Consider the following 22,376-nt stretch of genomic DNA (forward strand, 5'->3'; position numbering starts at 1 on the left):
GAGGAGAGTGGGCCGAGGCTGAGGAGAGCGGCTCTGCCATCCTAAGCCGGGCGGTGTGGCTTCGAGGTTCCCAGGGCCAGCAGAGGCTGGACCTCGGCCTTCCTGGGATGGTGGCCGGTGGCTCAGGGAAGTCCCATTCGAAATACTTGAAGTCGTTGCTCATTTTATGATTAACACAGTATTCCCCGAGGCCTCCCGCCCACCCCCACCACGGCCCCATCTCCAGATTCGTCCCAGCCACTCCTGGCTGCTTCCTCCTCAGGTGCCGCCACCTTCCAGGAGCTGAACTCGGTCACCTAACGCTTCAGCAAGCAGGGGCTTGTCCTGAAGCTGGGGCCGCGGGCGGCAGGGTGCTCAGAGCCAGTTCATCCTGCCCTAGGATGCCACCTTGGTCCTCAGCAGTCATAGGACTGGGCCTGAAGAATTTCCCCATGGCACGGACTTGTGGCAGCTCAAGAGAAGGTCTCCATGGCCAGCAGCATGGCCAAGAGTCCTAGAAGCAAGTAACCTGGGAAGGAGAAGGTGCTGGGGCAGTGCCTGGGTTCTGGTGATGCTCCCCTCCACCTCCCAGCACGGTGACTTGCCCTGGCAGCTGGCGCCACTTGCCCCCTTCTCAACACTGCCACCAGAGCTCTTCGACTACCCCTCCCACACCGTGCCCTGGAGTGGGGTCACTCCACCTGCAAGGCCCAGCCCCCCAGTGATTTAGGGGAGTCCTAGTCCAGGCTCCTCTTCCGCCTTCCCCCACATGCTCTTAGGTGGCTGGACTTACCAAGAAGTGCGAGCTGGCCCAGGTGGTAAATCACGGGGTGCAGGCCGCGGCCGTGGCCGGGCAGCAAGGTCCCCCAGGCCAATGGTGCTGAGTGAGCTGAAGCAGAAGTAGACGGCCCCCAGCAGGCTGCAGTCGCCCTGAAGGCCCCACAGCACCAGCGCTGGCAGCAGCACAAAGCTGCTGGCCACCAGCAGGCCCAGTGCAACTGCCTGCAGCAGCACAGCCCTGGCCGGTGACAGCTGCCAGTGGACCACTACCCAGGCACCTGGGCGGCTAAGCACAGGCAGTAGGCAATGGCGCAGGGTGGCCACAAGAGCTAAGGAGGCTGGCAGCCCCAGGGCTGCATAGACCATGCAGAAGGCTTTTCCGCCTGGTGATAGTGGGGCCATGTGGCCATAACCTAGAGAAGAGAGAGTCAGTGGACAGTGAGAGCTCTGAGTGCCATGTCTGTTGGGGTCCCTGCCTACCCCAATACCGCCTTCCACAGAAGGCTGCCCTCTGGTGGCCTTGAACTGGCCAGGCCCAGGTTCTAGCTGGCTCTGCCCCCCCTTCCTCAGGAGAGCCCTTACCCTCTCTGGGACATTCTTCTCTTTTTTGGAAAATGAAAGGATGAAAGAAGACAGTTCCTCAGGCCTTTTGTAGCTGGGACAATTCTGAGAACTGCGCTGCCCTTAACAGATACTCCCGATTCCACAGCTGGTGGAATATCATCCACTCTTTCCCCAAATGTGTGTCATGTCCTGTGTGCCAGGCTTTGTACTGGGATCTGAGTCAGCCCAGGCCCTGCCCCCTCTGGTGGGGGAGTCAGGCAGGCAAATCATGAAGGGCTGCAAAGAGGCAGCATGGGCGAGAGAGGGCATGTGCCAGGCGGGGAGGGGTGGGAGTGTGGGGTGTGCTGGGAGAACAGGATCAGCTAATACAGAGCTGCAAGCACACATGCCTACCGGAGCCAGATAGATGGGAGACAAACAGGAGTGGTGGGGACAGGGGTGCACTGGAGAGTGTGAGCTGTATCCAAAGGGCAGGCCCCATTCTGCTCCGGTCAGGATGTTGCCTTGCAGGGATTCTGGCTCAGTGTGAGTAGGTTTCCTGATTTTCCAAAAGAAGTCGGAAATACAGGCTGGGCACAGTGGCTCACACCTGTAATCCCAGCACTTTGGGAGGTTGAGGCAGGTGGATCACTTGAGGTCAGGAGTTTGAGACCAGCCTGGCCAACATGGCAAAACCCCGTCTCTACTAAAAACACAAAAATTAGCCGGGCATGGTGGTGCATGCCTGTAGTCCCAGTTACTCAGGAGGCTGAGGCAGGAGAATTGCTAGAACCCGGGAGGTGGGGGTTGCAGTGAGCGGAGATCGCACCACCGCACCCCAGCCTGGGTGACAGGGCCAGACTCCGTTTAAAAAAAAAAAAAAGTTGGAAATACAAATTCCAATTCAAAAAATACTGAGACATTTTGTGGGGCAAAAAATATGAAAACCCAGGGCTGTGGGTCCCATTGCTGCTTTTCCCTGGGCATGTGCCCACGCGATTTCTCTGCAGGAATCCCTCATCCCTGTCTGTGCCCTCCTGGTCCACAAGCATCTCATGCCGACTTCCTCCCCATCTTTCCTCACTCCCCCACCCAAGGCCATGGTCCTGATCTGTCCTTCCCAGGTTCCTTCTATTTGCTTCCATCCAAGAATCCATCCCACTGTATTGTATCCCCTATCTGGCCACAGGCTGTGGCATCTGGGCAGCTCTCCTGGGTCTCAAAGGGTGCCTGGGGTGGGACTGAGGAGGACACACCCTTCCTGGCAGCTGAAGTGGAGGCACCAGTTGGGGTGTGTTGGTGGGGAGCCACAGCTGTGATGTCGGGCCTCACAGGGCCTGGGCTCCATCTGGCTCTTTGGGGCTGAAGGGCTGCATGAACCCCAAAGCCCCCAGGGAGCGATGGCCTCAAGAGCTGCGCCCCCCAACTTGGCTGCCTGGCTCTCTTACCTGTGGTGGTGAGGATGCTGGCAGCAAAGAGCAGGGCTGAGGGAAGGTCCCAGGTCCTGGCCTCTGAGCTGTTGCCCAGGCTGGAGACCCCATGGGCCTGGGTGGCCAGGGCAGTGCCCAGCAGCTCTTCCAGAGCTCCAGGTGGCAGGCAGGCCCTATGCTCTGCCTGGAAGTCTGCCAGCTCTGCCCTGAGTTCAGCCTGAAGTCTGCATGCAGGAGGCCCCTCCAGGGCCTGGAACACCACAGCCCCAAGCCCCAGGGCCAGCAAATGGGCCACAACCAGGAGCCTGTATCGGGCCCAGGGCCTTAGACCCCCCATGGCAGGCCGCTGGGGTGCTGTGGGAACTGGCAGCTCCACCTCAGGCACCTGGGAGGGGCTGGGCAGGGCAGGGCCAGGAGGAGGTGCTGTGTGGGTGGCTGGGACCCGGCTGGGGTGGCTGGGGTGTGAACAGGAGGGAGGTGAGCTGCATCACCCTTCCCACGTCCTGGAGGCAAGACATTTGCCCATTTCACAGCAGCTGGGATGGTGGGGATGGGTGAAGGAAGGTGGCTGCGGTGAGGGGAGGAGGCGGAGGAAGCTGAAGCCTAGAGAGGACCTCACACTTATTCAAGGTCCTGCTCACTCAAGTACCCATACCGCATTCATTCATTCGTTCATTCATTCATTCAAGTGCTTAGGGAAGAGGACAGGCACAGGTCCTTTCTTTCCTGGTGTTTACACAAGAAACCTCTTAGCAAAGAAACATGGCAACCTCCATTGTCATGAGTTCCATGAAGGAAAAGCCCTGGGTGATGGGAGAGCTCTGCGGGGTGGGGGGTTATCTCACTGGGAAAGCTCCGCTAAGGAGGTGACATTTCAGCTGGGGAGAAAGAGGCCAGTGAACGTAGGAACGAGCTTGGGGTGTGAGAGGAACAGAGGGCTGGCTGTGGCGGGGGACAGTTGGGGGTGAAGGGAGGATAAGGACACAGGCCCTTGAGGACAAATGTGGTCCAGGGAGACCTACGCTGGGCTACTGTAGGCGTCGTGGATGGAGTGATTTTGGCCTGGGCGGTTTGGTGGGAGAGGAATGGTGGCAGCTGGGAAGGATCAGGTGGGGGTGGGAGGTGGGGAGAGGACTCCAGGGTGCCCAGAGCACCTGAGCAGATGATACCCTTGCGCCCGATTGCCAGTTCTTCCCAAGAACCCTTTGTGCCTGCCCTCCTGACTCCCTGCCCCTGAACTGCAGACACAGAGTCTGGCTGCCATGGGGCACCTGGGAGAGGGGAAGGGGGAGCCCGGGTTCCAACTCCTAACCTCAGAGGAGCTGAGGACAGAGGCCGAGGAAGGGACCCTGCCCTAGGGTATGGTGTGGGAGTGCCAGAGCCCCCATGGCAGTGTGAAGAGAACTGTCAGGGGTGCCAGATGCCATGGCAAGTCACCATACTGGGAGATGGGTGGAACTTACTACTCTTTATCTTTTTTGAGATGGAGTCTTGCTCTGTCGCCCAGACTGGAGTGCAGTGGTGCAATCTCAGCTCACTCAACCTTCGCCGCCTGGGTTCAAGCTATTCTCCTGCCTCAGCCTCCCGAGTAGCTGGGGCTACAGGCGCCTGCTACCACGCCCAGTTAATTTTTGTATTTTTTTTTATTTTTTGTAGAGACAGGGTTTCACCATATTGGCCAGGCTGGTCTCAAAATCCTGACCTTGTGATCTGTCCGTCTCGGCCTCCCAAAGTGCTGGGATTACAGGCGTGAGCCACCGCGCCCGGCCTACGCTTTTTTTTTTTTTTTTTGGAGACGGAGTCTTGCTCTGTTGCCCAGGCTGGAGTGCAGTGGCGCGATTTTGGCTGACTGCAACCTCTACCTTCCAGGTTCAAGCAATTCTTCTGCCTCAGCCTCCAGACTAGCTGGCACTACAGGCATGCACCACCACACCTGGCTAATTTTTGTATTTTTAGTAGAGATGGGGTTTCACCATGTGGCCAGGTTGGTCTTGAACTCCTGACCTCATGTGATCCGCCAGCCTCGGCCTCCCAAAGTGCTGTGATGACAGGAGTGAGCCACCGCACCTGGCCGAGAAGAGCCTTGAATGACTGACCAAGGCTGGTGGATTTGGTCCCAGGAAAGGCATGCAGTGCAAGGCATCCAACTGCCTATTGTTGGGGCATCAGGACACCAATAGGTTGGGTCACCTGGTTACCTCCAAGAAAGGTGACAGGCTACATGTGGGGAGACAGCTTTTGAGTTTATTTGGCTTCTGGCTTCATTGGATCCCGAGGCTAAGACTCCAACCCTGGCTGGGGCAGCAGGAAGGCACCCAGGGAGCCCTGGCCCCAGATGACCCCCAGGGCAGGAGGTCCATGCTCTAAGCCCTAGGGCAGGGGCCGCAGTAGCAGGACTTGGTCAAAAGTGCTGGTGACAGCTGAGGCCGGCCCCTCTTCCCTGCACCTCCCCTTCTCCCTGCATCACCCCAGCGGGCAATTCCCTGAGACAGGCTCTGGTCCTCCCAACCAGCTGGGTACAGTGTCGGGCCCCAGTAGGGCAGGTGAGCTGGGGGGACCTACAGGTTTCAGGTGTGGGGGCACAGGCCCCCCTTCCAGTGTGAAGGCTTCCTGTGCAGTGTAGTGTTCCTGACCCCCAAAGGGGGGTGGGGTCCCTGCGGAAACTGAGGCAGCTGCAGAGGCTGGCCCAGCTCCTCTTCCAGTGTATGCTGTGACTCCTCCTAAGGCAGCTGGAGCTCGGGGGAGTGGCCTGGCCCACTCAAGGCCCCGCCTCCGGCACCCACGGGGCCTGGGCACCCATGTCTTTGGTCTGTGCCCTGCAGTCCTGGGGGCCCCCCCGGAAGGGGTTGGCAGGTGGGGAGTCCCAGAAGGGGTCTGAGTCCGGGAACAAGGTCCAGGGTGCCCGGCGGGGTGCAGGCTGTGGTGATGGCAGGGGAGAAGGCCGTGGCCCAGCTGACACAAAGCTCCAGGGATCAATGCGGCTGCGAAGGGGCGAGGGCCGAGGTCGGCTGATGAGGCCCAGGGGTGGTGAACGTGGGGTGCCTGGGGTGCCAGGAGCAGAGCGTGATGTCCCCGGTGGGGGTGAGACAGTGCCTCCTGTGAGGATATAGGAGGGGCAGAGGGTCAGGCAACCCCCAACTGCTGAGGTCCCCAAGACACTGTCGTGCTCTGGGCCTCAGTTTCCCCATCTGCACAGTGACCTACTTGACTCAACTTCCACGGCCCTTCCTGCTCCGCGGTGCCTGTTTTTTGTAATGGTTAGGAGTGAGGCCTCTGGAGCAGGCTGGCCTGGATGTGGATCCTGGCCCTGCCACTTACTAGCTGTGGGAGCTGTGGGTCCCTTAATCTCTGTGCCTTAAATTTCCTCATCTAAAAATGGGCATCTAAGAGCACTTAGTTCTCTGGTTGTTATGACTAAATGAGACCATTTCAGGAAAGCCTTGCAAACAGTACTTGGCACAAGTAAGGGGCCAGGAGTTTGCTACTATTATGACTACATATATGCTCTGTCGTCCAGGCTGGAGTGCAGTGTCATGATCACCACTCACTGCACCCTCAACCTTTCAAGGCTTACGTGATCCTCCCGGAGTGCTGGGATCACAGGCGTGCACCACCGCCTGGCCCAATTACTTCTGTTATTTCACAGCAGGCATCGCCCCCACCTGCCTGGACCACCTGATAGCTGAACTTAGAACTCTGCTCCCTACATGTGTCTTCAGTACCCCGAGCGCCTGGTTCAGGGTCCAGCTGATGACTGTGGTCTCGGCCTTGCCTCCTTGCATGTCCCCACCAGCCACTCTTCCCTCCCTGGGAACCCCCGTCTCCCATCTGCGAAGCAGGCCGGCCTCAGGCCACTCACCACGGGGCTCCTCCTCACGTCGGGGGCTCTTGGCTGACCGCTGGCCCGCAGGGATACCCAGGTCCAGCAACAGGGGTGCAGGAGTGGGCGGGGAGTCGGGTGTCTTGAGCGAGAAGCGGATGAGCGGGGAATGGGGCGGCTCGGTCGGGCAGGGCGCGGGCGTTGGCGTGGGGGGTGTTGTCGGGGACTCCCCGCGCTCGCGTCCTGGGCCTCCCGGCGGCTGCAGGTCACGGCCGAGGCCCAGCGAGGCGAGCAGGGCGGTGCCCCGCAGCAGCGCGCGCTGGATCAGCTTGGGCGTCCCAGAGCTGCTACCGCGCTCTGCGGGGACAGGCCTCTTGGGATCCTCGGGCTCCAGGCTAGGCCGCGGGGGGTTACCTACGGGCGGAGGCAGCACAGGTGAGGGCGTGGCCGGTGCATCTTCTGGGTGAGGGCCCAAGACCTCTCCGTGGTCTTGGAACAAGGACTGAGTTCTGCCCTCTACTAGCATCTTCCCTGGTCCCCCTGGTCCCACAGGTCCCACAGGTCCCATGGCCTCCCCATCATACACCCACATTCCAGCCTTTCACAAGATGGGTGCTGGGAGGGGAGGGCAGTGCAGGTGGAGGAAGTGGCAGCAAAGCCCAACGGCAGCCAGCGACCCCAGACCCCAAAGATGGATGGGCAGTCCCAGTGGAGGCAGGCTGGGGCCAGGTCACGGTGGGTCTCCGTGGCCTGCCAGGGGCAACCTCTAGGCCCAGGGGCATGGCAGGTCCCACTGACTGGGACCAGCGCCCTGTGCTCTGTGCCTACCAGCTTCCTGGCTTGGCAGCCCTGCCCCTTCTGCCCACCCACCCCCACTCCAGCTGTAGCTTGTAAGATGCACACAGTCAACTCTAAGGTACATGGCAGTCCTGAGGGCACAAATCCCTGTCTCTATTCTAGAAAGGAGGAAAATGAGGTTCAGAGGGGTCAGTACCTTGCCCAAGGTCACAGCTAATTTACAGAGTATGTATTTGTGCCAGGCCTGAGCTGAATGACATAGGGGCACTATGTTGTCTGATCCTCATGCCCCAGGGGTTCTAGGCTCAGAGGTTGAGGGTTTGTGTGGAGCTGTACAGCCAGTGAAAGGTGGAGCCAGACTCGCGTCAGGCAAGGGCAGTAGAGCCTTTGCTCTCCACCATTTCCCAACCAGACTCTGCCCTAGATTTCAAGACACTAGTGTCCTACCTTCCAGTCTAGGGTTGGCCTGACTCCATTCTACATCACTTGGGCAGGGATGGGGAACCCCTCATTAAGGACAAGGGACTCTAGGACGGGCTCTCACAAGCCCTGATTTCATCAGATCCCTCCTTGGCTCTAGAAACTGCTATGGCTCTCCACTGTCACTAGGAGAAAGTTTGGCCTCCTTGGCTGGTCTTCTGAAGCCCTCCCTGGCCTTGTCCCTCTGCCTTTCCCCTCCTGCCTGGAGTGCAACAGTGGGTTGGAGGTCGGGAGGAAGAAATACAAGGCTGGGAAAAATGAGCTTCTACTATGAACCAGGACTCAGCTCACAGTCCCTTCTGTCAGCCCCAACCCTTACTCAGACTCTCTGCCTCTTACCTCACCCAACTCCCACCCCGGCCACTGCCACTGAAGGGACAAGGGAATCCTTCTTTCTTTTTTTTTTTTTTTGAGACGGAGTCTCGCTCTGTCACCCAGGCTGGAGTGCGGTGGCGCGATCTCGGCTCACTGCAAGGCTCCGCCTCCGGGGTTCACGCCATTCTCCTGCCTCAGTCTCCCGAGTAGCTGGGACTACAGGTGCCCTCCACCACGCCCGGCTAATTTTTTGTAATTTTAGTAGAGACGGGATTTCACTGTGTTAGCCAGGACGGCCTCGATCTCCTGACCTCATGATCCTCCCACCTCGGCCTCCCAAAGTGCTGGGATTACAGGCTTGAGCCACTGTGCCCGGCCGGGAATCCTTCTAAAATGCAAACCTGTTAAAGACAGGTCTCTGCTTAAAAACTACGTATCACTTCCAGCTTCATTCACTCATTCATTCAATCAACATCTATTGACCCATGTGCCTTGGCCCCTGTCTGCAGCCCCAGTGCTGAGACTCCTTGGCTCTCAACTCTTCTCAGAGTTCAGCCAGGTTGCCTTTTCCTTGGGTATGGTGAGCTGCATGCCTGTGCACAAACTATTCACTCTGGCTGGCTGACCTTTCCCACCTCAGCTTTCAGTGACCTCTTATGCACCATCCAAGACCCACTGGGATGTCACTTCCTCTGTGAAGCCCTCCCAGAATCTCCCTGAACCTGCACAGTTATTGCTCACGTTATGCCTCATACAGGTGCTACTGGACTTGTTTATGAGTCTGCCTCCATCAGATGAGGTCAGGGCAGTGTTTAACATGTTGATGCCTGGCTCTTAAAATGCAAATCCCTGGGCCGGGCGCAGTGGCTCACGTCTGCAATCCCAGCACTTTGGGAGGCCCAGGTGGGAGGATCACGAGGTCAAGAGATCGAGACCATCCTGGCTAACACGGTGAAACCCTGTCTCTACTAAAAATACAAAAAATTAGCCGGGTGTGGTGGTGGGCGCCTGTAGTCCCAGCTACTCAGGAGGCTGAGGCAGGAGAATGGCATGAACCCAGGAGGCAGAGCTTGCAGTGAGCCAAAATCATGCCACTGCACTCCAGCCTGGGCAACAGAGTGAGACTCCGTCTCAAAAAAAAAAAAAAAAATGCAAATCCTTGTTTGATGAAGAATCCATTTTTATAATCCTTGCACCAACCACATGAGGTTATCATTATCACCCCCACTTCGCAGGTGAAGAAGTGATCATTTACAATGAGTTTAAACAGAAGAGGGGAAATCATGTTTAAAAAAAAGAGTTGGCCAGGTGCGGTGGCTCACACCTGTAATCCCAGCACTTTGGGAGGCCAAGGTGGGCGGATCATGAGGTCAAGAAATAGAGACCATCCTGGCCAACATGGTGAAACCCCGTCTCTACTAAATACAAAAATTAGGCTGGGCACGGTGGTTCACGCTTGTAATCCCAGCACTTTGGGAAGCTGAAGCAGGTGGCTCACTTGAGGTCAGGAGCTCGGGACCAGCCTGGTCAACGTGGTAAAACCTCGTCTCTACTAAAAATACAAAAATTAGCCGGGCGTTGTGGCACACGCCTGTAATCCCTGCTACTTCGGAGGCTGAGGCAGGAGAATCACTTGAACCTGGGAGGTGGAGGTTGTAGTGAGCCGAGATTGCGCCACTACACTCCAGCCTGGGCAACAGAACAACACTTCATCTCAAAAAAAAAAAATAAATAAAATAATTAGCTGGGCATGGTGGCACATGCCTGTAATCCCAGCTACTGGGGAGGCTGAGGGAGAACTGCTTGAACGTGGGAGGTGGAGGCTGAAGTGAGCCGAGGTCACACCACTGCACTCCAGCCTGGGTGACAGAACAAGACTCCTTTTCAAAAAAAAAAAAAAAATAGCAAGAGAAAGCCAGGTGTGGTGGCTCACACCTGTAATGCCAGCACTTTGGGAGGCTGAGGTGGGTGGACTACTTAAGCCCAGCCCAGCCTGGGCAACATGGCAAAGCCCCATCTCTACAAAAAATACAAAAATTAGCCAAGCATGGCATGCACCTGTAGTCCCCGCTACTCAGGAAGCTGAGGTGGATCACTTGAGCCTGGGAGGCAGAGTTTGCAGTAAGCCATGATCCTGCCATTGCACTCCAGCCTGGGTGACAGAATGAGACTCTGTCTTTAAAAAAATAAAAGAGAGAAATGAGACAAAGGGAAGAGAAGATAAGGTCCAGCAGACAAAATGAGAGTGAGCAGAAGTTCCTGCAGTCAATGGCCTGAGAAACTGAGGTTCTGAAGTGTAAGTGACTTGATCAACATAATCCAGCTAGGATTTGAATCTGCCTCTAAGCTTCCTGGCAGCAAGAGTTAGCAACTCTGGCCGGGCGTGGTGGCTCAAGCCTGTAATTCCAGCACTTTGGGAGGCGGAGGCGGGTGGATCACGAGGTCAGGAGATCGAGACCATCCTGGCTAACACGGTGAAACCCCGTCTCTACTAAAAAATACAAAAAAATTAGCCGGGCGTGTTGGTGGGCGCCTGTGGTCCCAGTTACTCGGGAGGCTGAGGCAGGAGAATGGCGTGAACCCAGGAGGTGGAGGTTGCGGTGAGCCGAGATCGCGCCACCGCACTCCAGCCTGGGGGACAAAGACTCCGTCTCAAAAAAAAAAAAAAAAAAAAAAAAAAAAAGAGTTAGCAACTCTGTTGTTTAGGAGAAAGCTGCGTGACTCTTCTTGACCCAAAGATAGACAGATAGAGGCAAAACTGCTTCTGTGAGGCCTCACAGGGAGGACACGGCCACGTAGTTATTGGCTCCAAGGCAATAAGCTTCACAGGGCAGCTGCTATCAGTGTAGCTGAGTGCACCCTGCCAATGTGCCACTCCTTGCAGCCAGCTCTCCAGGGACCAGAACAGCCCACTGGGGACAGGGTGAGGGGGTGTGTGACTCTCCAGTGGTATGGCATATGCCAGGGATCATCTCACAGGGTCTGGGACCTCTGTGAAGCCCCATTATTTGATTCTTAGCTGGGTTTCTGGGGGTGGCTGTGAGGTCAATGTCATGTACTTTCACAGACCCAGATGATGCATGGAGTGTGGGATTGGGCTAGGGGAACCAGATGCTCAGCCAGCCACTGAGCTGAGGCAGCTGACATCCTTTTGGGGCAAGTGGCAATCCATTTGTTCATCAGCCAGGAAGGGCACTGGTGTTGAGGATGACATACTTATCAAGAACAGTAACTACCATGGTTTCCAGTGCTTTCACAAAACCTCAGACGTGTGGCCTTCTGGCCACACATCTGCAATTTCATATTGTGGGAGCATTCGTTGTATCCCTGGGGGCTGCAGCTCTCTCAGTTTGCTGTGGCTGGACTAAGAAAGAAGGCATTTCAGATTTCTACTGGCACAGATGTCTACGGAAGTTATGATGCCATGAAATATTTCGAGGAGATGAGGAAGGCTGCTATCTCTCAGAATGCAAAGTGATTTTGGAATATGAAGAATTTCTTTGGGTTGAATTACTTAGAAGTTTGTCACTGACCTGAACTATTCATGAATATATGGGCTAATAAGTAGTTTCTCTTGATAAATAATTAACAAATTCTTTGGATAAAAAAACATGGGGCAAGCTTGAGAACGATGGGGCCCAGGCCCCTTGTGCCCCTGCTTCTGGGAGCTCAGGGCCAGAGGGTTCTGTGGAACAGTCAGGACCTGCTTCAACCTACACACCTGGGTTGACAGGCTCTCAACTTCTCCTTTGGCCCATTTGGTCTGGTACATTTTAGAGCAAGTGAATTCAAGAAGCCCCCTTGGCCTTCCAGTTCTCAGTTCAGTCCCTGCAGGACAGATGCTGGGGGTAGTGCAGCCGCTGGAGCAGCAAATGGCCAGGCGGACGGAGGCCCAGGGCTCTGCCTCTGTGGTCAGACAGACAGAGCAGATCAAATCTCTGCTCTATTGGGTGCCTTACATCAAACCACTTAATCGCTCTGTGCCTCAGTTTCCTCTGTTGTAAAATGAGGCCAATACTACTACTCCCCTCACAGAACTGCTTGGCACATAGAAGAGAACCAACAAAGGTTAGCTGTTGTTAACGACTATTGAGTGTAGCTCAGGGAATGGTAGAGGCGTTGGGCTGGGTGGGATGGGAGGAGTAAGTTTAAACGGCTTGCTGAACAGGACTCTCCTGAGAGCAGCTAAGTGGGTCCTACATTCTGGCTGTGAGCAGCAGGTGTGGGGGCTCTGAAGATGGTCCCTAGGTTGGCACAGGGACCCACAGGCAAGGGAGGCCGTAACTCTCTGGCCTCAGTCAGAGCTGGGCAGTGTTGAGCTAAGTGAGCCCTCCTCCCTGCGATGCTGGAGCCCTGCTCTCTGCCTGACCCTCTGGCTTCCTAAGCAGTCTGTACGTGAGAAGCCCTTTCTTCAAGTGAAAGCTTCTGAGCTCACTACGAGAGCATTAGAGCTGAAGCCTCTCTGGGTTCAAATCCTCAGCTGGGGGTTTGAGGTAGGTTACTTCACCTCTCAGAGCCTCAGTTTCCTTATCTGCAAAATGGGGTAATAGTAGCCCCTCTTCATCAATGCTTGGAGGGAATGCCTGGCACAGTAGGGCAGTTACCATCGTGGAGAACAGAAAGGCCCCGAGCTATCCTGGATGTGCTGAGAATGGGTCCTGGATCCTGCCTGCTCGGCCTTCTCATTCTCTTCTTCACCTACAGGCTCCCAAAAGGGACTCTGAGAAGCACAGTGTGGCTGACACTTGTCTGGCTCCACCCCACACAGGCTGATTCCTTCCCCCATTTGGGTCCAGCTTCCCTTGGGTACCAAATGCTGAGTGGGCTTCCTGTCTTTCTTTTCTCCCTGGAGCCTGCTAAAGGCACAGGGGCTGCCACAGGGCCAGGGAAGAGCCTTCTTGTAGGCCAGTTCTGAACAAGGGGATGAGACTCTGGGCCCCGAGCTGAGGCCTGGGCTATATGCTGCTTGATTGTGGGCCTGTAGGTCAGAGCTGGGTTCCAGGATCGGCTCTGTCCTGTCTGAGCCTTGGTTTCCTAGTCTCTAGAATAAGAGCAACCAGGGCAGGACTCCTTCTTTGCCTGCTAGCCTATCATGGCTTTCCCAAGGTGCCCACGGAAGGAGCTCAGCCAGATCCTGCCGGGGGAGGAAGGCCACTCACCATTGAGTGCTGGGGGTGTGGAAGGAGATCCTAAGGGGGATGAGTCATCTGAATCCAGGTACCATGTGGCTTCGTCCATGCGGGACCTTCTCCTGGTGATGGGAGGGCAAGGAGGGGTGCTTTAGGAATTTCAGGACTTGGGGAAAGCAGATGATCCTGGGTTTGGGGGGCACTCAGGTACTTACCTCCCATTCTGGGCTTCCCCAGGCTTGGGGGAACTGGGACCCCAAGCCCAGCATGCTCGCCGCTCTCCATTGCTTGAGTCCTCCAGACGTCGGGGGGACTGGCGGCCCCATGCCTGGCCTGGCTCTGCAGGCTCCACTGCAGGGGAAACCGATGAAATCGGAGATAATCTTTATCCTCCCTCCATCATCACAGTCAGGCTTCAGGGGTAACCTTTAGAGTATGGGGAGTAGGCTGGGCCCTGTACCATTCCCAGGGTGAGCTTTGGGCAAGATAGATGGGTTTGGGTCTTGGGACCAACAGTGGGGTAGGGCATCTCATCTAGCCCTTCAGCTGACGTTTGCTGCTTAGTAATTAGTACAGATACTGACACCAACTGCCTGGGTTTGATTCTGGCTCTTCCACTTATTAACTGTGTAGCAAGTTACTTTTTTCACTTTCCTCATCCATAAAACTTAGATTAACAATAAAAATAACTACCTAATAGAATTATTGCAAGAAATTAATATTAGCAAAGCATTTAAGAAAATTAGTAGTACACAGTGTCATACAATTATTTGACTAAACAAAAATAAGTAAAATTAATGCTGCTTGGGGAGTTCAGAGGTAACAGGCTAGACCTAGGGCAAGGAGCCTGGGGGCGGGGAGGAAGAGAGGATAGTGAGTGGGATCCACCTCCAAGGATAAGGTCTGACAGAGAATAAGGGGCTGGGGGGAGGAGAGGGGCATGAGAGGTTAAGTTTCTTACACTGGATGGCTCGGAACCGAGGGAAGGTGGGCGAATCCCCAGGCCCGACCTCGAAGACGTTTTTCCTCCGGTCAAGGCCGGGTGAGGCCTGCACGGTGATGCGGTGCTTGAAGTCTGGGGTTTGGGTTGGGGGGAGCAGGGTTCAGGTTTGTGATGAAGGAGAGCCAGGACCCCAACCTTCAGGGGCCCAAGGCCAGCTCCCAGGCCACATGGGGAGCGGCACGGTGGCTATGAGACTGTGGCCAGCCTCACTGCTCTCTTGAGACCCTGGTTCTGGATAAGCAAAGCTACTTGCCTGAGTCGGAGATACCCTGGCGCCGGCCCGCCCCGCCCCCTAGACCTTCCCAGAACTTTCGTGAACCCCACCCCTTCCCGGTCGCAGCCACTCCCAGACCGACATGCAAATACTTCCGCCAGAACCCGCCCACAGGCAGAAAAAAACACTTCTGACCCCACCCCTCCCAGCCTTCACCTCACGGGCCCACCCACAACACCCTAAACCAATCCCAGCGCGGTCAGCACACAGGCCAGGCTCCACCCCCGCCCCTCACCGAGTGGCATGCTGATACGCTCGCCGCCGTCGCGCGCCCGGAGCTTGCTGCGCTTGAATGTGCCGCGGCGGCGGCGCACGTGCGGTCGCTCGCGGTCTACCTGCTGCAGCAGCAGCGTCAGCTCGCGCTCGAACACCTCTAGCTCCCACTGGGCCAGCAGGTGCTCGCGCCGCCGCAGCTGCTCCGCCTGGGACCGCTGCTCGCGCGCCGCTCGCGTCAGCTCCTCCTCGCGGCTCAGTAGTTCCTGCGCCCGAGACAGCGAAGGTGGAGAGGTCAGCCTGGCACCGATCCCGGCAGCGCCCGCCCCGACTCTGCCCCAGGGGGATCGGGGAGGCACTCCTTCCAACCCTGGGTCCCTTGATTCCTCGCACCTTTTCCTTGGCTCGCAGCTCGTCGAAGAGACCCTGGATCTCGCGCTTCCAGCCTTCCTGCATGGAATGGAAGGAGTCCCGCGGCATTTCCCGTAGGACCTGTGCCTCCAGCGCCTCCAACTGCTTCAGGATGGAGGCGAAGTCGGGCCTGCGGTGGGGGTCCTGCGCCCAGCAGTCTAGGGGCACGGCGTGCAGCGGGGACAGAATAAGAAGGGGTCTGTGGGTGGACGTGTCCTGGGCCAGGGAGCTCTGCACCTCACCTGCCCTCCCCGTCCTCTTACCGGCCATAAGCTGTGCGAAGGGCTCGGGGCAGGTGGATGGGATGGGCAGTGTGAGTTTGTTAACAGCTACGCCATAGGCCACAGCAAGGCAGTCAATGCCACGGTATGGCACCTCCCCAGTCAGCAGTTCCCACAGCAGCACCCCAAAACTGTGGGCGAGACAACAGGTTTGTGTTCCCTTTGCTCTCCCAACCTCCACCCCCTTACTGCCACTTCATCCAAAAGCAACTAGGAGCCAAGTGGTTTGGGTCCCTGTCCCTGGACTTGGCCCAGCCCTAGACTTAGGCAGCCACCTCTGCCCTCTGCAGCCCCGTAGCAGCCCCTGTCCAGCCCCACCGAGGGCCGCACCTCCAGACGTCACTGCCCTTGGAGAAGGTGGAGGCCTTGATAACCTCAGGAGCCATCCAGGCGTAGGTGCCCGCGGCACTCATTTGTGTGGTTTTGTGCCACTCTCGGGCCAGGCCAAAGTCGGTGATCTTCAGGGTCTTGTGCTCCATGTCGTCACCCTCAATGGGCTGCAGCAGCAAAACTAGAGAAGAGGGGCCAGATTGTGGATGCTCCAGGATCAGGTGGTGGGGACAGGGTAAGAGCTGGGAGCAAACTCATCTGACGGACATCCTGGCTGGGTCCTGGGGGCACAGAGGTGACTTGGTCTAGATCTTGAGGACCTACTTGAGGTCAGGCATTTCTTTTCTTTTCTTTTTTTTTTTTTGAGATAGAGCTTTGCTTTTGTTGCCCAGGCTGGAGTGCAATGGCGTGATCTTGGCTCACTGCAACCTCCACCTCCTGGGTTCAAGCGATTGTCCTGCCCCAGCCTCCCAAGTAGTGGGATTATGGGCATGTGCCACCGCGCCCGACTAATTTTGTATTTTTAGTAGTGACAGGGTGTCTCCATGTTGGTCAGGCTGGTCTCGAACTCCCAACCTCAGGTGATCTGCCCGCCTCGGCCTCCCAAAGTGCTGGGATTATAGGCGTGAGCCACCGCACCTGGCTGAGGCCAGACATTTCACACTCAACCCTAGCACTCAAAACCATTTATGAGCTAAATAATATTTTTCACATTTCACAGATGAGGAAACCAAGCAGGGAAATGACTTGGCAGAAGTATACAACAAATACAGCAGAGATTACAACCTGGTCTGTGTGGCTCTGAAACCAGTGTTCTAGCTTTTCCCTAATACTACACTGAAGCAAAACTGGCAAGGTGGCAGCTCTGGGCATTTATGGCTTTGATTTCAAGAGAGATCCGTGAGTCTCCTGTCATTTTGTTGAGGCAGGAGCGTGAATCAGAACCCCCCTTGGAGTGGGGAGCAAGAGGGAAGCTCTTGGTGAGAACAGAAGCCCAGCAGGTACCACAGGCCCTTAGTGCCCACATCACACTGTGGCAAGTGCAGCCACTCCCAAGGCAAAGACTCCAAAAGATACCTACCAATGCAGCTGGAAGGGAAGAGAAAGGGTGGGGTCCAAGAAAGTGATGGTTCTTGGCCACAAAGGAGGAGCTTGGGGTAAATGTAGGCGTGGATGGTCAGACTTGGCAGGGGCTCATGGCTTTAACCCAAATGGGGCCACCGTACTTGGTACAAAGAGGAGAAGCAGCACCTTGCAAATCTCTCACCAGGACAGGAATGGCTCAAATGAGAGAAGTTTTCGAGGAATAGAAAGAGGACAAAGTCATAGAGTCATGAAGGGTCTGAAGGGCCCCTCTACTTTTCTGGTTACAGCCAACTGCACTGTGGAAGAGAAGCGATATCAAGTCAACCATGTTTCTGGACCCGTATCAGGGCACACCTCTCAGCTCTCCTGCCCTGTGTGACATGGCTGTCATGGGGGCAGCATAGGGGACAGGGGGTGGGGCAGATGGGAAGGGCACCTAATACAGCCTGGTGAGTCAGGGAAGACTTCCCAGAGAGGTGGCAGAACCAGGGTGCTCATTTTTCAGGGCTTAAAGCAACAAGCCCTGATCCTGCTGCTGGCCAGGGCACATGGGCCTTGAGGAGGCATCCGGCACTGCTGCCAGCCATCCCTGCTGCCCCACCATCCTCAGTCCCCACAGCCCCTGGCTGCTTGGCTGTGTTTCTGTGTCTTCCACCTTCAGCCATTTCAGCACTGGTGCTTCTCAGAGCATGGCCTCTCCTCAACCTCTGCCCACTGCCCCTGGCTGACTCAGCCTCTTCCAGGTACCACCAGCTCCCTCTCCCCACTGGCATCTTCCACATTTGCAACTCCAGGCCAGACAAATTGGTTCAGCTACCCCTCAGCAGCTCTACCTGATGTCCAGGTGCCCTCCATGACCACCTTTACTATCCTGGCATGCCCAGTAGATTTTCCTGCAATTTTTCCCAATCCAGAGAATGGTCTCAAAATCTACCCACTCCTCTGAGCCAGACCTTGGAGCCCAGTCCTGAACACTTCATCAAGCTGAGGATGACAACAAAACCCTCCTCAGATGGCTGTCATGAGCATGAAACAAGACCACACTTTTAAAGTTTTTGCACGGGGGCTGCCACCTGGCAGAAGCATCCTAAAGGCCGGTTGTCCTAAAGCACTTATCGTATCTCCACCCTTCTCTCCCTCCTCTGTCACTCCTTACTGCCAGCTTCACAACAGCCTCCGGTCTGGCTGCTGGAGGCTGGTGACCTGAGCATTTCGCAAGCCCCCCACAACAAGCTCATTCCAAAGGGGAAACACAGCAGGCTGGGGCAGTGGGTGGCGTGGAAATGGGCACCTCCCCTGGTGCCAGGGCCCACCTTCCCCTTTGAAGACCAACACTTGCTGCTTCTTGGCCTGTCTCTAGCCACTTGTGGCACCCCAGACTGGCAAACTGCTGTTACAGTATCTCAAGCCGGGTGGCCACTCTCCACCTTTTTCAGGTGGGGAATCTGAGGCTCAGAGAGGGGCAGCAACTCACCCAAAGTTTCAGGACTTCTTTGTACTTGTGGCCTTTCTGCTACCTCCCCGCTCCTGGCTCTGCCAGCTGCTAAGCCCCATCCTCTGCTTTCTCTCCAAGCTCCTCTCTGTGCTTTCAATTGTCCCAACTCAAACTGCTCTTCTGGTGTCTGATGTAGACCCCAGGCGTGGGAGGTCAGGGGTCACCCAGAGGAGAATAGGCCAGAGACCCCGAAGCTGGGGGAAGCTCTCAGTGCCCTTTAGGGCTCCCTGGCCTCTGACAGGGACCTGGCCACCAGCTCCTTCCCTGGGCTGGCCTCTGTGGGGCTCGGGAGTGGCCTGGGCAGCTCACGCCTCTTCCGCTTCCCTCCCGTGGTCCCTACTTCTCCTTTCTGGGAGGCCTGGGCCAGGTCTCCCACTTGGGAGGGGGAGTCCTTTTAGGGAGAACTAGGGGAGGTCAGGCCCAGGCCGGGCTGGCTGGTCAGTCCTGTGACTCGTGGGCCTGGAGAATTCCCCCTCCTCTCCCCGCCAGGCTTCCTCACAAGGCCCCCATTGTCCAGGAAAATCATGCCATTGTTTCCTGCCTGTGCCCCCCCAAGCCCAGGGACTCCCCCACCCCAATCCCGCAGACAGCAACTTGGGCCTAGGACTGGGGTCTCCGAGGTTAAATGCCACGCTCAGGGAGGCTGAGGGCACCTTGCCTGCCCTTTACCACCACCTCCCAGACTCGGAGAGGGAAGCAGGGGAACTAGAGGGGAGTGGGGGAGCAGTTCCAGGCTCCTTCCTCCCGCAAGCCCTCCACCCCCAGCTCTTTCCTCCCCTGCAGGCAGCTGGGCTAGGGAGGGAGCAGGGGCTGGAGCAGGGACAGGAAGCCGGCTCAGGGGCAGCAGGAAACGCAGGAAGCAGTGGGGAGGGTGGGGAGCAGGGGCCTGGGCTATTGTTCCATTTTTTCTGGAAAGAAAACGGAGGAAAAACAGAAGATGGGAGTCCCCTCCCCCTGCGCCTTCGGGGAATCCCCCTCAGATTGGGGCAGGTAGTGGGGGTCCCTAGATAGTTAGAGCCCAGGGTTGAGGCTGAGAGGTGGGAACCGCACCCTACCAGGGATGAGAAGAGTGGGTAGGGTGGTTGGCAGGCCTCCCCTGGCTCCTCCAGCTCTGGCAAGAACTTGGATATCTGGGGCTCAGCACTCTGTTTCCTGCAAGCCCCTTGTCCATGGTCAGCCCAGGCCAGGAGGCTCAAAATATCCACGTTGACTCCCCTTTAAGAATGTCTCATGCTTTTCCAGTGACCCCACTGAGCCTGGCCCCTCCTGCATTTCCTATTGCTGCTCTCCAGCCTGCACTCTGGGCTCTAGGAGGCCCCTGCTCCTGGTCCCTGCTGTGTGCTGGGTCCTGCTTCCACGCCTTCGCTCTCTAAATGCTGCGTGCACCAGGAAACCCTCTGAAGCTGTCACTCGCTTCTCTTGGGCCATGATGGGCAGCATGTCTGGGGCTTCAAATGATGGGAGATGGAGTCTCCCTTAGCCCAGCACTCCCACCCCAAGCACTGATTCCAGGCTAGGCCCTCTTGGCGATCCAGCCCTCAAATGTCCATCTCCACAGCTGAGGATCCGCTGCGGGTTGGGGATCGCAGGTCGGGCTTGCCTAGGCTGTTGAGCTGTTTCACGCTCCCTTTTTACAGATTCGGAAATTAAGGCTCCGAGTTGGAGTGACCAGCTAGAGGTCATGAAGCCAGGGAGGGCTAGGCCAGAATTCCAGCCCTGGCCTTGGCCTTGACTGCCAAAGAGGGCTTCCTTCTCTGACATATCTGTTCTGGAGGAGCTGCCCATGACGACGGGAGGGGAGGACAGAGCACCAACTCCACGAATATGAATTTAGGGGAGGAAGATGAGGAGCACGAGCTTCCAGGGGACTTCCTTGAGGTGGGAGCCACGGCTGGGCAGGATGCTTATGGCCCACCTGAGAGATACCAATTTCTTAACTTGTCCAAACAGCAGCTGCAGGCTGGGGTCAAGGGCTTCTGAAGCTGGGGCAGGAAGACTCTGCTGGGTGCCTGGGGCTCTGTTTGGGGGCTAGCTTGAGCCCATGGGCACCCCTGGTCAGCTGGGACCCCCTAGGGTGGGAGCTCCTACATGCAGTAGACCCTAAGCTAGGCTCAGTGGAAGGTTGGGAGCAGGTGTGTACCAGAGCCATGCCACCCCCAACCATGCCCCCAGAAACTCACTGTTGTTGGACTTGAGATCGCGGTGGATGACGGGCACCAGGGCCTCGCAGTGCAGGTAGTGCATCCCACGGGCAATCTGCACAGCCCAGTTGACCAGCACATGGGGAGGCACGCGCCGCCCGGCCAGAGCTCGGCTGAGGGGCCCACCGGCTGCATACTCCATCACCAGGCACAGGTTGGGCTCCTCCAGGCACACAGCCTTGAGGGCAATGATGTTGGGGTGTGCCAGCATGGCAAAGAGCCGGGCCTCCTGGCGAACGCTCTCAGCTGTCACACTGATGTCCTCATCAGGGTCCTGGCGAGCTGCCTTCACAGCCACCAGCTCGCCTCGCCAGCTGCCCCGGTACACCTTGCCGAAGCCTCCAATGCCGATCACCTCCTCCAGCCGCAGCTCCTGGAAGCTGGCCACCTCGCAGGGGGGTGGGCCGCCACCCCGAGACACATAGTTGGACGGGAAGATGCCCACCTGGCCACCCACCTGGCCCGCCCACCAGCCCTCGTCTCCTGAGATGGCTGCATCCCGGGACAGCACCTCCACACGGTCACCCTTCCTCAGGGCCAGCTCATCCTGCCCACTGGGCTCGTAGTCGAACAGGGCTGTCCACACCGGGTTGGCATACCCCGCTGCCTTTGGAGACCCCTCAGGCCGGCCTCCTCCACCGCCCCCACCACCCCCGCTGCCACTGCCATTCCATGACCCTAGAGGGCTCTTGAGGAAGAGGCTCTTCAAGGGCTCCATGGCCGGGAGCCGGCGTTGGGATGTGTGGAGGACCTTCTCTGGGTGCCCGTGGTCCCCACCCCCGCTGGCTGCCGAGGCCCTAGTCCCGGAACCTGGGCATCCGGGCCCTGGCCCTCAGCCCCAGACCCACGCCTCTCTGGGGAGCCAGGAGTGTCGTCTCCCGGCCCCCCGCATCTCGGGCTTCTGGAGGAGGGCACCCGGGGCAGTGTGGTCAGGCCGGGGGGGTGGCGCCCCGGGGCCTCCGGCGCCTCACCATGGCTAGCTTGGAGGGGCCCGAGCTTCCCTCGGTTCTGGAGCAGTCCTGGGAGCCTGGCTTCGGCCCCCGCCAAGCGTAAGGTGGGGCCTCCAGGGGCAGCGCCTCAACTCCGGTTGGGTCTTTTTGCGCAGGGGGTGGAGGAAGCGCCCGCAGTTGGGCCGAGACTGCCTGTTCCTGGCCCCGTCTCCTTTGGCCCCGACGGCTCCGACCCCGCTCCGCTCCCTTCTTCCTCCTCCCTTTGTACTTTGGCCCCGGGGGCGGGAGGCAGAGGTGGAGGGTGGAGTTTCACTTTTTTCCGCTCTTCTCCCTCCTGCAGGAAACAGCATCAGATGACGCGGGCGGCCTGCACCGCTCCCCTCCCAGAGGCTCCAGGCGGGGAGTTCCCGGGTAGGCGGGCCAGGAGAGGCAGAGGAGGGAAAGGGCAGAACCAGATCCCCCATTACAGCAGGCTTTTGAGATCTAGAAAGAAAAGCCCCCAGCTGCGTGCTCTGCTGCCTAGGGTGGAGGTTGGTCTCTGCTAAGGATGGGCCGTCTCTGCCCTCTGCATCCGCATCGGCGTCAGCAAAACGGGGTTACAGAACCACACTTGGGAAGGGGGTGAACCCGAGTCTGGTCTTGGCTGCGAAGTTGTGGGACTGTGCGATCCATCGATTCTGAGCCTCATTATTTTCTTTCTTTCTTTTTTTTCTTTTTTTGAGGCGGAGTCTTGCTCTGTCGCCCAGGCTGGTATGCAATGTCGCAGTCTAAGCTCACTGCAACCTCCGCCTCCCGGGTTCAAGCGATTCTCCTGCCTCAGCCTCCCGAGTAGCTGGGACTACCGGCGCGTGGCACCAC

At 57.5% G+C, this 22,376-nt stretch overlaps 2 protein-coding genes across 2 annotated transcripts; both read right to left on the reverse strand.

Moving 5' to 3' along the window:
- Positions 1-60: 60 nt before the first annotated feature.
- On the reverse strand, positions 61-4,207 carry KCNK7 (potassium two pore domain channel subfamily K member 7). Its single transcript, XM_063643237.1, is given in 6 exon segments — positions 61-454; positions 456-508; positions 773-839; positions 841-1,172; positions 2,751-3,187; positions 4,196-4,207. Coding segments are annotated over 5 exon segments (921 nt in total). The 5' UTR covers positions 3,070-3,187; positions 4,196-4,207; the 3' UTR covers positions 61-304.
- Positions 4,208-4,956: 749 nt separating this feature from the next.
- MAP3K11 (mitogen-activated protein kinase kinase kinase 11) lies at positions 4,957-21,806 on the reverse strand. Its single transcript, XM_055256757.2, has 10 exons — positions 20,548-21,806; positions 15,787-15,967; positions 15,439-15,587; positions 15,158-15,333; positions 14,787-15,030; positions 14,236-14,349; positions 13,490-13,625; positions 13,305-13,396; positions 6,592-6,966; positions 4,957-5,828 (listed from the first exon to the last, which is right to left on the reverse strand). Exons 1-10 carry the CDS (start codon positions 21,284-21,286, stop codon positions 5,491-5,493), a joined length of 2,544 nt encoding a protein of 847 aa, XP_055112732.1. The 5' UTR covers positions 21,287-21,806; the 3' UTR covers positions 4,957-5,490.
- Positions 21,807-22,376: the final 570 nt, after the last annotated feature.

The sequence above is a fragment of the Symphalangus syndactylus genome, chromosome 1, assembly GCF_028878055.3.
Source record: "Symphalangus syndactylus isolate Jambi chromosome 1, NHGRI_mSymSyn1-v2.1_pri, whole genome shotgun sequence".
In the NCBI taxonomy this organism is placed as follows: Eukaryota; Metazoa; Chordata; class Mammalia; order Primates; family Hylobatidae; genus Symphalangus; species Symphalangus syndactylus.

Excerpts from the sequence above, each read along its gene's own strand:
- MAP3K11 (XM_055256757.2), bottom strand. The coding sequence starts at position 21,286 with ATGGAGCCCTTGAAGAGCCTCTTCCTCAAGAGCCCTCTAGGGTCATGG. Across the intron at positions 14,350-14,786 it reads GCGTATCAGCATGCCACTCG|ACTTCAAGCACCGCATCACC; the intron begins GTGAGGGGCGGG and ends CCCAAACCCCAG. Across the intron at positions 5,829-6,591 it reads ACGTGAGGAGGAGCCCCGTG|GAGGCACTGTCTCACCCCCA; the intron begins GTGAGTGGCCTG and ends ATATCCTCACAG.